The following is a 14,835-nucleotide window of genomic DNA, read 5'->3' as shown; positions in this document are numbered from 1 at the left end:
TATATGGCTAATGCAAAGCAAAATTATCTGACCATTGCCATAGTGATTCCCAACAACCATACTGATCAATTATCTCCTTTAATTAAATGGCTGAATTTGTAGGTTGAGATAAAGCTTTAATTGCAATAATACTAGAGCAACTAATAGATTTAAACTTAATGTCAACCGCTTTAATCTAGATTGCAGAAAATATGACTTCTGTAACAGAATCATCAGTGCTTGGAATACTTTACCTGACTCTGTTGTCTCTTCCCACAATCCTAAAAGTTTTGTCCAAAAAAGATTGGGCCTACCGCTCCTGTCCTATTGTTTCCTTTCGTTGTATCAAATTAATATAGTAATTGCATACTTTTGCTTATATATATGCTTATATGATGTGTTATTGTCTTATGTTGATGCTTATGTATACTGTCGGGACAAAATAAAATAAAATAAAAAATAAAGTCCGGAGCGAAGGGGAGGAAGGAGGCGGGGATACGAGTGTTGGGGGCAAGTGTGGGTGTCCAACCTAGGCGGGCGGGTGGCGGTCCCTCGCCGAGGGGCGGGGCGGAGCGGGGCGGGGCTGGACCCCCCCCCCCACTGGAGGCTCGCAGCAGCCCCAACATGCAGCCCGCATGCACACTCCCTCCTCGCTCTCCTGGGGCCGGACTCTATTTCCCAGCCTACTCCGTGGCCTCCTCTCGTTCCCTACGTACTTCTCGCGAGAGCGGGGCTCTTCTCTCCCGGCCGGCCTCAGGCGGGACCCTCCCCCGGCGGCGGGTGACGTTTCGCACGGGGATTGGGCGGCGAGGTGGCGTGGGCGGGGCGGGCGCACGCGGCCGCAGCTGTTCCGCCGAGGGAGGGCAGGCAGGAAGCCGGATCGGAAGAAGGAGAAGCCGCCGCCGTTGCCGCGATGCCGTCCGACCTGGCCAAGAAGAAGGCGGCCAAGAAGAAGGAGGCGGCCCGCAGGAAGGAGGCCGGCAAGAGCAGGCCCAGGCTCGGCAGGGGGCCCGGCGAGGAGGACGAGGGAGGCGGAGGAGGGGAGGCCAACGGGCGCCCGGAAGAGCCCGGTAGGGAGGGAGGGAGAGGTGGGGGTGGGGGAAGGGAGGGAGGGAGCGGCGATGGGATGGCTGAGCCGTGGCTTCTCCCGGCAGAGCTGGACGAGGCTTCGAGAGCGCTGGAGGCCTTTGAGCTGAAGAAGGCGGCCGCCCGGGCGGTGACGGGGGCCCTGGCCTCGCACCCCAACAGCACCGACGTCCACGTGATCAGCCTCTCGCTCACCTTCCACGGCCAGGAGTTGCTCAGCGACACCCGGCTGGAGCTCAACTCCGGCCGCCGCTACGGCCTCATTGGCCTCAACGGCACTGGTGAGTCTCCCTGGCCGCGAAACCAAGGGGTGCGCTGGGACCGGGGCTGGGGCTGCTGCAGCAACTGCTCCCGCTTCTCTCTCTCTCTCTGTGCCTGTAGGCAAGTCCATGCTGCTGTCGGCCATCGGGAAGCGGGAGGTGCCCATCCCGGAGCATATCGACATCTACCACCTGACACGGGAGATGCCGCCCAGCGAGAAGACGCCGCTGCAGTGCGTGATGGAGGTGGACACCGAGCGGGCCATGCTGGAGCGGGAGGCCGAGCGCCTGGCTCACGAGGACGGTAAGGCTCGGGGCTCAGTCAGTGGGCTCTTTGGAGGGGCCAGAGCCCCCGGACTCTTGACTCACAGTGCCCTTCCTCCTCCTCTCCCCGCAGCCGAATGCGAGAAGCTGATGGAGCTGTATGAGCGACTGGAGGAGCTGGACGCCGACAAGGCGGAGGCACGAGCCTCCCGCATCCTGCATGGCCTGGGCTTCACCCCTGCCATGCAGAGGAAGAGCCTGAAAGACTTCAGCGGTGGCTGGCGGATGCGGGTGGCACTTGCCAGGTGGGTTTGGTGCCAGGTGCCCCCTCCCACACTCCGGGAAGCCCCGGCTGGCCTTCCTCTCCCTCTTTCCCGTTTCCCTGACGGGACTTTCTCTGTAGGGCCCTCTTCATCCGGCCCTTCATGCTGCTGCTGGACGAGCCCACCAACCACCTCGACCTGGATGCCTGCGTCTGGCTGGAGGAAGAGCTGAAAACGTGAGCTGGGGAATTCCGGTGGGTGGGATTTGCCATTTTGGAGGAGGGGAGGATGCTTCGGCCGGGGGACGAGGTAGCCTATGGCTTTCTTGTTGCAGGTTCAAGCGCATTCTGGTCCTGATCTCGCATTCCCAGGACTTCCTGAATGGCGTCTGCACCAACATCATCCACCTGCACAACCGCAAACTCAAATACTACACAGTAAGGAAGGGGTGGGGTGGGGCAGACTCATGCCCGGCTGGCTCTTCCTTATCCCAAGCATTGCCCTCGCGAAAGGGCAGGGAGGAGGGGCCTGTTTTCGGTCGCAGGACACACTTCACCCCCCCTCCCTCACGTCTTCCTCCCTGCAGGGCAACTACGATCAATACGTCAAGACCCGAGTGGAACTGGAGGAGAACCAGATGAAACGGTTCCACTGGGAGCAAGATCAGATCACCCACATGAAGGTAACCGGCCTGGCTTCTTCCAAGGTGCAGGACTTTTGGGGTTCGTCCGGGCTCTGCCCTGGTGGCGTCTGGCCCCTCAAACTTTTGCCTCCTTGTAGAATTACATCGCCCGCTTCGGACATGGCAGCGCCAAGTTAGCCCGCCAGGCTCAGAGCAAAGAAAAGACCCTCCAAAAGATGATGGCCTCTGGACTGACCGAACGCGTCATCAACGATAAGGTTAGGGTTAGCGGGCGGGATAGGGGTCTGGACAGCCCCAAATGCAAAAGGAAAGAAGTGCCAAGATGGCCGTGCTCCTCCTCCTCTTCCTGTCTCCCCAGACCCTCTCCTTCTACTTCCCCTCCTGTGGAAAGATCCCGCCTCCTGTCATCATGGTGCAGAATGTGAGCTTCCGCTACAGCAAAGATGGGGTGAGTTGGTGGAAGAGAGGGAGGAGGAAGAGGAAGAGGAGGAAAGACAGGATAGCGAGCCTCTCTTGATGGCTTCTCTCCAGCACTGGATCTACAACAACCTGGAATTTGGCATTGACCTGGACACGCGGGTGGCTTTGGTGGGGCCCAACGGGGCCGGGAAGTCCACGCTGCTCAAACTCCTTACCGGAGAGGTAATTACCCCCCTCCACACACACACACATACCCTGCGGTGTTTCTGGTGGGTGGCCGAGCTCTTCCTTTCTACAGCCACTTCAACTGCCTCTTCCTTTCCAGCTGCTCCCGACGGATGGCATGATCCGGAAGCACTCGCACGTCAAGATAGGCCGCTACCACCAGGTGGAGTTGGGGTGCTCCCAGGAGGCCCTTCTGGGTTTGGAGGGTCACTCTGGGTGATGGTATTAGGGACTCTCCCGTTCCTGGTAGCCAGGCCTCGTGCTGTAGAGACCCCCAGGATAGGCTATTCAGAGGTGGGGGAAGGGAAGCCTCTTATTCTAACAGGGCCCTCTCCCCACCCCAGCACCTGCAAGAGCAGCTGGACCTGGATCTCTCTCCGCTGGAGTACATGCTGAGGTGTTACCCCGAGATCAAGGAGAAGGAGGAGATGCGGAAGATCATCGGCCGCTACGGGCTGACTGGGAAGCAGCAGGTGTGGGGGGAGGTGGCTTCCGTCCGTTCTGCCTAGGGAGTGGGGGTTGGGGGGAATGCCAGGTGGGGTCTCCCCTCAGCCTGGAAGGAAGGTGCTGAGCAGGCCTGGATGTCCCACTTGGCTCCATCGGTGACAGGCAGGCTTCCAGCCACAGATCCTACCCTCTTGGGGAGGTGGGGGGAGGGCAGGATCTGGGGATGGAAGCAGCAGCCATGTCAGTCTCAAAACAAGCAGTTTTGTTGGTTTATTCAATTTATATCCCCTGTTTTTCCCACAAGGCAACTCGGGGAAGGCAGGCCTCCACCTCCCCTCCTTTGGTTCCCCGTTTAACTTGGTTCCTGTGGATCGCAACCCACAGCCTGGGGTTCCTTCCCAGCCACACTCAGCCAGGCTTCCACGAACTAAGTGGCTCAGTGGCTAAGACGCTGAGCTTATCAATCAGAAAGATCAGCGATTTGAATCCCTAGTATAGGTTTCCTTTGTGAGCAGGGGGTTGGACTAGATGACCTCCAAGGTCCCTTCCAACTCTGTTAATGTTACCTTGAGAGGCTGTTTAACAAACTGACTGGTTCTCTGCAAAGCTCCTCTGGCCAACCCAGAATTTTTCCTTTGGCCTCTCCTGCCTGGATCTTGGAACGTTATGATTTTCCCCGATGGGCAGTGGCAGCTGGAGAAGGATGGCTTCTGACCCAATCGGTGGCCTTTCCCTCCTGGAAGCTGGCTGTCTTCCTCCGTGTGGTGAGATGGGGCCTTGTTTCCCCCTTGGCAGGTCAGCCCCATCCGGAACCTGTCCGATGGTCAGAAGTGCCGCGTGTGCTTCGCGTGGCTGGCGTGGCAGAACCCCCACATGCTCTTCCTGGATGAGCCCACCAACCACCTGGACATTGAGACCATCGACGCCCTGGCCGACGCCATCAACGACTTCGAAGGGGGCATGATGCTGGTCAGCCATGACTTCCGCCTCATCCAGCAGGTGCGTCCCTGGGGGGCTGCCTAGAGAGGGGGGGTCGTGGGAGATCCTCCTCCTACGACGCATCTCATCCCCCCTGGCGTGCCGTTATTGGCAAAGGAAGAGTTGCTCCAGGGGTCTTCTGGGTGCAAATTCAGCCCTTGGGGACACAGGAAGGGGGTCCCGGGAAGCCGATCCCGGCAAACCATTTCCAGGAAAGGTGTGGCCATAATCGTGGATGGTTCAGCAAATGTCCCCAAGCTCAACGGCCGTTGCCTTGACCCAGTTCCAATGCCCTCCCAGCCTGTCGCTACACCACGGCCTACAGGTTGGGGACCTCTGGTATAGAATAGGGGTAGTCCTCACATACTGACAGTCTGAAGTAAGATCAGAAACTCTGACCGTGTTTAGCAACCCCTTTGCTTAACAACCAAATTGCCCTTTGTGGCTGCTCAAACGGGGCCACCCCCACCCCACCCTGTAACAGTTTTTAAGGAGTTGGAATTCCTTGTGTGTAAAGTGAAAACTTTCGGAGCTTCTCCTGGCAAGGCGAAGGGCCCCTGGAGACCTTCCCACCAATGTAGGACGACGCCAAGGTCCCATTGGGGGTTTTACAATAAATGCAGGTGTCTCCTTCGCACAACAAATCAGATTTGCCAGCCATGATTGTATAGCCAGGTTTGAACCTGGTTAAGGAAACCTTGGCTTAGCCTCAGTGTGAATATCGCTCCCATACTGAAGGTGGCAGCTTGTCCAGCTTTGACGGACAGAGACCGGGGTGTGCGTACGTGTGTGTGTGTGTGTGTGTGTGGCCCTTGGCATCCTTGCTAGGCAGAGATGTTTTGTATCTCCTCCCCCTTCCTCCCTCCTCTTCCTTCTGTCTTTATCCCCCTCCTTTTCTTCTGTTTCTCCTCCCTCTTCCTCCTCCTCCTCTTTTTCCGGCTCTTCCCCCCTTCTTCCTCCTCCTCCTTTAACAGATTAACATTGGAAGGGACCTTATAGGTCATCTAGTCCAACCCCTATCCCCCGTTCAAGCAGGAGACCCTACACCATTTCTGACAAATGGCAATCCAATCTTTTCTTGAAAGTCTCAAGTGATGAAGCTCCCACGACTTCCAAAGGAAACTTTCAAAGGCAACCACCCAGTATTCCTTGTCTGGCCTTCCGGTGCTTTGGAAAACAGCTTGACCCCTTTCTCTCTCTGGCAGCCCCTCAAGTATCGGAAGATGGCTATCGTGTCTCCCCTGGTCCTTCTCTTCACTAGACTAGCCACACCCAGTTCACGTAACCGTTCTTCATATGATTTAGCCTCCAGTCCCCTCATCATCCTGGTTGCTCTTCTCTGCACTCTTTCTGGAGTCTCCACATCTTTTTTATAGTGTGGTGACCAAAACTGGATGCAGTACTCTAGGTGTGGTCTTAGTAGGGCTTTTTTAAAAAAAGTTTTTTATTTTCCATAATAATTCCAACAATTTGACCAGTGTACAGTACAATCACTTATCCAACAACCGATCCTATACTCAAATTATGCTCAATCGGGCCTGCTCGGTCGCCACTCCCTTCCTTAATCTTTTCTACCCTTCTCATCCTTCTTCTACTTTCCCCACCATCCTCCTCCTCACTTTCCTCCTTCCCCTCCTCCTTCCCACTTCTCCCTTCCATCCTTTCTAACCCTCTATCTTCCCCTCCTCCTTCTCCTCCTTCTCCTCCTATCCTTTCTTCCCCCTCCCTTCTTTCCTACCTACCTGCCTACCTACTTTCTTCCTTCTCTCTCCTTACCCTTTCCCTTCCAGAGTGGCTACCGAGCAGCCCCGACTTTACACCATTCCAATTTATTTAATTCTACCATTATTCCTGTACAATGGCAATCAATCAATTTATAATCTTCCCCCTTCCCCCCACATTTCCCCTCCCTCCTCCCCCCCCCCGAGACTTCCCAGAACAGAATACAGGGTATAGTATCTAACAAACATAATCTAAAATATAACATAAAACATAATCCATTTCACACCATCACACTATCAATTCCTTTCTTTCTTAAACTCTAATACATAGCAAATCCTAGTTTCACTCAAAAACTAATTGGTATTTTTTAATCTGATACTTATTTGAATATAATTGATCCACTTTTTCCATTCCAAAATATATTTTTCTTGTGTATAGTCTTTCAAGTAGGCAGAAATTTTTGCCATTTCTGCTAAATTTGATACTTTACTAATCCGTTCTCCAATTGTAGGTAAGTCTTCTTTTTTCCAATATTGTGCAATCAATAGTCTTGCAGCAGTTATTAAATTCAAAATCAATTTTGTCTCTATAACAGTGCAATCGGGAATTATTCCTAATAAAAAGAACCGTGGAACAAACTTGATCTTCTTTTTCAAAATATTCTGCATAATCCACCATATTTTAGTCCAAAAAGCTTTAACTTTTTTGCAAGTCCACCATATATGATAATAAGTAGCATCCTCACAATCACCTCTCCAACATTTTGCTTTCACATTTGGATATATACACGACAGTTTTTTCGGATCTTAGTGCCATCTATAAAACATTTTATAAAAATTTTCTCTTAAATTTTGTGCTTGCATGAATTTAACATTCCTCACCCAAATTTTTTCCAATGTTTCTAACATTATAGGTTGTTGAAAATTTTGTGCCCATCTTACCATATAATCTTTAACCAACTCTATTTCTGAATCAATTTCTACCAATATGTTATATAATCTCTTTATATGCTGTTGACCTTGATCTTTTATTTGTTTTACCAAGTTATCACTTTGCCTAATACCAATTTTCTGATCTATTTTCCATCTAGATTACAATTGTCCATACTGGAACCACGTATAGTTTCTCCCTTCATCCCTCAATTTCTCCCTAGATTTTAATTGTAATTCCCCCTCTTCCATAATCAAAAGCTCTTTGTAAGTAATAATCTCCATTTTTTGTAATATATTTATATTCTCTATAATATGTCTGGGTATAGCCCATATTGGTATCTTACCATCTAACTTAGATTGATATTTTTTCCAAACCCTCAACAAAGCACTTCTAACCATATTTTTCTTAAATATCTTATCAAATTTTTTGTCATATAATACATATGCATGCCAACCATCTAACAAACCATAACCTTCTATATTCAAAACCCTTTCCTCTGTTAAATTAATCCAATCAGAAATTAAAGATAAAGCAACTGCATCATAATACAATTTCAAATTAGTCATTTTTAAACCTCCTCTTTCCCTAATGTCTTGCATTATTTTTAACTTTATTCTCGGTTTTTTACCGTTCCATACAAAATTACTAATCCCTTTTTGCCGTTCCTGTAAATTTGCATCTTTCTTCGATATTGGAATCATTTGAAACAAAAATAAAAATCTAGGCAAAACATTCATTTTTATAGCTGCCACTCTTCCCAACAATGATAATTGTAACTTCTTCCAATTCTCCATTTCTTTAATTACTTTTCCCCACAATACCTCATAGTTATTTTTATATAATTTTACATTCGATGCTGTAATATATACTCCTAGATATTTGATCTTTTTAACTACTTCATATCCAGTTATTCTTTCTAGTTCTTCTTTCTGATGTGTATTCATATTTTTAATTATCATTTTTATCTTCTGTTGATTCACTTTAAACCCAGATACCTTACTATACTGATCAATTGTCTCCTTTAGATATACGGCTGAATGTATTGGTTGAGATAAAGTAACAACCAGGTCATTTGCAAACGCTCTTAACTTATAATGTTGATTTTTAATTCTAATTCTTTTATTCGATCTAAACCACGTATATTGCTGAATAATATTTCCAAAGTTAAAATTAATAATAACGGTGACAAGGGACATCCTTGTCTAGTCCCTTTCTCAATCTTGAAGGATTCTGTTAATCCACCATTTACTATTATTTGTGCTGTTTGCTTTCGATATATAGCCTTAATTGCTTGAATAAAATAATCCCCAAATTGCATTTTTTCTATTACTTTAAACAAAAACTGCCAATCCAATCTCTCAAAAGCTTTTTCCGCGTCCAAAAAGAAGAGTGCTGCTGAGACCTGGCTGTTTCTTTCCAAATATTCAAGTAAATTTACAATTTGTCTCATATCTCGTCTGCCTCCCCTTGATAAATCCTGTTTGATCATTGTGTATTATTTGAGTCATCAGTGGCATCAATCTATTTGCTAATATCTTAGCAAATATCTTATAATCAGTATTTAAAAGTGATATTGGCCTATAATTCTCTGGTTTAACACCATCTCGATCTTCTTTAGGTATTAATGAAATAAAAGCTGTCCTCCATGAGGGAGGAGCTTCTCCTCCCCTTTGTATTCTATTAAATAACTCCTTAAGTGGTTCAATCATCTCATTTTGTAAATTTTTATAATAAGTAGTTGTCAAACCATCTGTACCTGGTGCTTTATTCGCTTTAAGCTGCTTAATTGCAAACACTATTTCCTCTGAAGTAATAAATTGGTTCAACTCTTCCCTTTGATCTGCTGTAATTTCTAAGATACCTTGGTCTTGTAAATATCTATCTATATCTTTATCATTAATCACATCTCTAGCATATAACTATTATAATATTCAAAAAGGCTTTTTTAATCAAGTTTTGCTGATATACTTCCTTACCTCTATATTCTATTTTATCAATTATACGTTGTTTCTGTTTCTTTCTTAATAAATATGCTAACCACCTTCCAGGTTTGTTAGCATTATTAAACAAGTTATGCTTTGCATATTGTAAATTAGTTGCCACTGATCTGCCATTAACATATTAAATTGACCTCTTAATATATTGACTCTTTTATTTTACTATCTCCTGGATTACATACCAATAACTGCTCTTTCCTTTTAATTTCCTCTTCTAATTCCTTTCGCTTTTTCTGCAATCTATTTCTGTATTTATTATTCATATGCTACCTCCCTTGATCTTGATTGTATCCCTCTGTTAATGCAATTTAAGATTGCATTGGCTTTTTTGGCTGCCGCTGCACACTGCTGGCTCATATTTAGCTGGTTGTCCACTAAGCCTCCAAGATCCCTCTCACAGTCACTGCTGTTAAGTCTGGTTTCCCCCCTTTTATATGTGTACTTTTGGTTTTTCTTACATAAGTATAGGACCTTACTTTTCTCTGTGTTGAATTTCATTTTATTAGATAGGGCCCAGGGTTCAAGTCTATCAAGATCTATCTGGATCTTCAGCCTAGGGTGTTAGCTATTCTTGCCAGCTTCCTCTTTTTCCACCCCCTTCCCTTCCCCTTCTTCCTCCTTCCCATCTTCCTTTCCCCAACCCTCACAGAGGCCTCCTCCCCTCTTTTCCCCCAGGTGGCCCAGGAGATCTGGGTATGTGAGAAGAAGACCATCACCAAGTGGCCTGGAGACATCCTTTCTTATAAGGAGCATCTCAAGTCCAAGATGCTGGTGGACGAAGAGCCTCAACTCACCAAGAAGATGCACAACGTTTGAGCAGCACCCCTCTGCCCCCCAGGAGGGAATGGGGTTGGGGGCAGCCCGCTCTGCTCCCTGGGACCCTGGTACCAGCCTCCCCAAGGGAAGGTGGGCAAGGTTGCCTCCCTCCTGCTGCATCCGGCCTCCCCTCAGCTTCTTTCTGCCGCTGCCTGCAGCCTTGGCGGGGACCGCAAAAAACTGGCTTCCTGCTTCAGATCCACCACTCCAGAGCCTCCATTTCTTTTTCATGATTATTTATTAGTGTAATTGCATTCCTGCCTGAGAAGTATCAGCCAATAAAGAGAGGGGAGCTTCATGCTTTCGCCTGCTTCTTTTGGGGGGAGGGGGCAGGGCGATGTGGGGCTTTGGCTGTCCAGATTTGGTCTGCCCTTCCACCAGGGTGGATCCGTTTCCTCGGTGACAGGATCTGTAGCTGCCCAGCAGGCGGTGGCACATGGTTCCCCTTCTCCACGAGAGGAACAGGGTGTGTGGAAGGGCTGCTGGGGGTGATGGGAGAATTGAAGCCCATCCATCTTAAAAATTGCTGAGGTTGGGCCAGTGGCGGGATTCTACCCAGTTCAGGCAAACTGGTGGGGGCAGGAAGCTCCGCACACCTGGCCGGATGTCATCACGGACGCGCTCCGCACATTGGGAGAGGTGACGTGCACACTCACATTTCCGAACTGGTAGCAAAGGTAAGTGAATACCATTACTGAGTTGGATGGGGGTGGCTGGAGCAGCCCCCCCTTTTTCCCAATAGCCTCAAAAGTCCAGAGTTGGCGGCTGATCCCATCCACTCCCATACAATGGGGTGAAGAGCATGGGGAGGGCCCCCGTTTTGGCTGGGACCTATCCTGGGGTGGTCCTTGTGGCCTCCCCTCAGCCAGTTCTTCCTGAAATAAAGGGGGTTCCATCCAGGAGCAAAAGGGGAGCTCACCCTCCATACAGATGAGGGCCGGTTTTGAATGTGGCCGCTCCCAAGAGGGTCCGTTTTCACGTTGGGCTCTACAGCTGCAGGGGTTTGGGGGGTCTCTCCATAATCAGCCTCTGATGCAGCTCACAGGGCTGGGCGCCCCCAAACACGCACAAGCTCATCCGGTGGTTGCAATGGCCAGTACCATTTTTGGAGTACCTAGCAGAAATATCCTTGCTTGGTCATCGGAAGCAGGGACAGCCTGCCCCAGCCAGCCTTTGGGGTCTGTGGAGCTATTGAGACCTCGAGGCCTGAGCCAGCTCTCCACCATCGGTCGGCCCCAATCCCTTTGCAAAGGTGGCCCAACTACACACTACAGACTTTGGTCTCCAAAAACACCTTTCCAGCATGATGCCCTTACCTGACGATACCCACTGGACCTGGGCCTTCAAATAACCTCCCTCTTTGGCCCTCATAGCAGCCCCAAACCGGTGGCTTCATCCTTGCACACATTCTCGCTTTGAGGCAGAACCAGAATTGGAATAGAGCTGGAAGGGACCTTGGAGGCCATCTAGTCCAACCTCCTGCTCAAGCAGGAAACCATATACAATTTGAGACAAGTGGCTGTCCAGTCTCTTTCAAAACCTCCAGGGATGAAGCAGCTACAACTTTTGGTGGCAAGCTGTTCCGCTGGTCAATTGTCCTTGTTAGGAAGTTTCTCCTCAATTCCAAGTTGCTTCTCTCCTTGCTTACTTTCCCATCCGTTGCTTCTCGTCCTGCCCTAAGCATGAATATTTATTCGTTTGACTTCTGTTCTGCCTTTTTTCCGAAGGATCCCTCTCCCCCCACTCTTGTACAGTGGGTTGGACTGAGAGGGAGCCCCCAGCTCACCAAGCTGCCTTCCCTGTCTCAGGCTGGGACGGGGACCAGGCTTCTGTCTCCCAGCATGGCGGAACTGCGTTATCATAGTGGGGGGGGGGGATGTCACTTGCTAGCCCCCCCTTCCCCCTGCATGTAAACCAGACTTATGTCAGTTGAGTTGAACATGGGGGAAAACAGCTGCGAAACTAGTGAATTGTGGCAAATAAAAACCTAACCACTGTACACCTTAGTATAGGTAGTCCTTGACTTATAACAATTCATTTAGTGACCGAAGTTATAACGGTGCTGGGAGAAAAAGGACCATTTTCCACACTTTATGACCTCTGCCACATCCCCACAGCCATGCTTGACAACTGACTCAGATTTACAGCGGTCCTCAGTGTTCCGACGTCACATTATCCCCCTTTTGAGACCTGCCGACCGGCAGAATCAATGGAGGAAGCCAGATTTGCTTACTGACCAAATGCGGTGAGGAAAGTCGCACGACGGGGCAAAACTCACAGAACAAATTTCTCGCTCAGCAACGGAATTGTGGTCGTAAGTCGAGGACTACCTATGCTGAACAACGGGAGCCTTGCTTTGGCCCCCTTACCCTAAGGAAGGGTGTGTGTGGCCATATCCTGCTAGAGAGCCCTCAGAGTAACCCCCGTTCTTTCAACCAATTGGGCCAATTTTGAATTAGATTTTTAATAGTGTTCTTAACGTTTGTTTCTGTGCGATTTTATCTTGGCTGTAAACCGCCCTGAGTCTTCGGAGAAGGGCAATATAGAAATGTGATAAATAAACCATCAACTTCTGGAGGCCACTCCTGGTCTTCCGATTGTTCTAGGTTGCTTCTCTCCTGGATGGGATTCCACCTGCTGCTTCTCGTCCTGCCGTCACTGGTCTGGTGGTCTTTGCCATTATTCTTTGTCTCGTTCTTTGCACTGCACTCTGGTTTCCCATTACTAAAAGTTTCTAAATCATTTGCATTTTGAGCTATTAGACTTACCAACACAGCACAAATAATGAATGTTTCTGCTTCTCGGCTCAAAACCAGGCCTCTATATCCATGTCATCTATCTATCTATCATGTCTCTATTATGTCTGTCTATCTACCTACCTATCTAAACCCAGTGGTGAAATCCACTTACCTTCGCTACCAGTATGGGAGCTCCCTAACCCTCTTCTGCACACGTGCAGAGGGTCAAAAATAGGATGTAATGATGCCCGGGTGGGTGGAGCCTCCCGCCACCAGCGCTACCAGTTCGCGTGAGCTTGATAGATCCAGCCGGATTTCACCGCTGTATCTACCTAACTACCTACAGCATCTATCTAAAATTTATTTGCTGCCCATCTTACGGATAAAGTGACTCTTCCTTTCCTCAATCTATATTCAGCACAAAAGTGGGATATGTGAGTAGAGGTCTCCTTGCTCTCTTTGGCAGGCCTGGAGACAATCTGTTACATTCTGTCCACATTACAGATACAGTAGTTGTTCCGGCTTTAGCAACTCCAGTGGGGGACCGGCCACTAGCTGCTAAGTCCCCTGGTTTCTAAGCAGGTTGTGACCACGCTGGGACCCTGACCTCACTTCAGGGGTGGGTTCTATTTTTTTTTACTACTGGTTCTGTAGGTGTGGCTTATTTTGTGGGTGTGGCTTGATGGTCATGTGACAGTGGGTGTGGCTTGATGGTCATATGACTGGGTAGGCATGGCCAACTCAATGTCTTTCATGTCAAGGGATACCTCGCCTGGCCCCTCCCCTCCCAGCCATTCCTTGTCACACCGAGCCTCAACGTATCTATAGTTCTGCAAAAATGTTGTTCACCTTTTTGCAACTTTATTATCTACATACTATAGATCAGGGGTCTCCAAACGTGGCCACTTTAAGACTTACGGACTTCAACTCCCAGAATTTCTCAGCCAGCTTTGCTGTCTTAAAGTCTTAAAGTGGCCAAGGTTAGAGACCTCTGCTATAAATGCACTTTCATGGACCACTGAAAGGAGGAAATGGCTCACATGCTTTGCCCAAGAGTGTGATAGGCTATAGGCTTTTAAGGGGCTGCTAGAAATAAGGAGGAGGGGGCAAAGTATTTTCCAAAGCACCAGAAGGCAAAACAAGAAGCAATGGATGGAAACTCAACAAAGAGAGAAGCAACCTAAAACTAAGAACAAACTTCCTGACAGTGTGAACCTATATAGGTTTCAGTCATAATTTCACATATAAAATAGCCATTCATGTAATAAGGGTCCTTGAGTGGCTCAGACTGCTAAGACAGTCTGTTATTAACAGCAGCTGCTTGCAATTACTGCAGGTTCAAGCCTCACCAGGCCCAAGGTTGACTCAGCCTTCCATCCTTTATAAGGTAGGTAAAATGAGGACCCAGATTGTTGGGGGCAATAAGTTGACTTTGTATACAATATACAAATGGATGAAGACTATTGCTTGACATAGTGTAAGCCGCCCTGAGTCTTCGGAGAAGGGCGGATACAAATGCAAATTAAAAAAAAATACAACCTGCATATTGCTCAAAACAATCATTAGTATTATGGCTGATGTTTGACAGCAAGCCTAAAATCCCCATTCCCTCCACACTCCAGGGGAAGGTTACTTCAAAATCCCTATTTCCTCCCCACCCCACTAATTTGTTCTGGGAAGGAATCAAACACCCCCCCTCTTCATTTCCCAAATAAAATATCCCAGATAATTAAGGAACAATCAAGCTGCTAGCAAGAAACCTGCCTGGAATTCCACATTCCTGCCGCTGCATAAAGGAAACTTTGTAAGCAGAAAACAGCATGCTTAGAGATCATAGAAAGTAGAAGCTGGAAGTTCGGCTCCATTTACAAGCAGGCAGAAAACTCATTCAAGACAGGATATTTATAATGGAAATCGTCCAAACCTTTTTAGAAACACAAAGCCCATGTTGCACAAACCCCAAAACTTCAAAAACATTGAACCATATAAGAATTCCTCCTCTTATCCAATTTGTTGTTCAGCTGACCCAGAAAGGAGCTTCCAGCTCTGTCAATTTAAAATGAC

General features: G+C 48.4%; 1 protein-coding gene across 2 annotated transcripts; it reads left to right on the top strand.

The window, feature by feature from the left end:
• The first annotated feature begins 806 nt into the window (after window positions 1-806).
• ABCF2 (ATP binding cassette subfamily F member 2) lies at window positions 807-10,180 on the top strand. Of its 2 annotated transcripts, XM_058179334.1 has the most exons (14): window positions 809-1,049; window positions 1,134-1,346; window positions 1,447-1,629; window positions 1,723-1,894; window positions 1,993-2,088; window positions 2,187-2,289; window positions 2,439-2,534; window positions 2,633-2,752; window positions 2,854-2,943; window positions 3,027-3,137; window positions 3,241-3,303; window positions 3,485-3,613; window positions 4,383-4,586; window positions 9,893-10,180. In XM_058179334.1, exons 1-14 carry the CDS (start codon window positions 893-895, stop codon window positions 10,031-10,033), a joined length of 1,878 nt encoding a protein of 625 aa, XP_058035317.1. In that variant the 5' UTR covers window positions 809-892; the 3' UTR covers window positions 10,034-10,180. The 2 variants fall into 2 exon arrangements, with proteins under 2 accessions (XP_058035316.1, XP_058035317.1); XM_058179333.1 differs by having other exon boundaries at window positions 807-1,346.
• The last annotated feature ends 4,655 nt before the right edge of the window (window positions 10,181-14,835 follow it).

This window comes from Ahaetulla prasina, chromosome 4 (assembly GCF_028640845.1).
Source record: "Ahaetulla prasina isolate Xishuangbanna chromosome 4, ASM2864084v1, whole genome shotgun sequence".
Classification (NCBI taxonomy): domain Eukaryota; kingdom Metazoa; phylum Chordata; class Lepidosauria; order Squamata; family Colubridae; genus Ahaetulla; species Ahaetulla prasina.
This window is presented reverse-complemented; position numbering and strand designations above follow the sequence as displayed.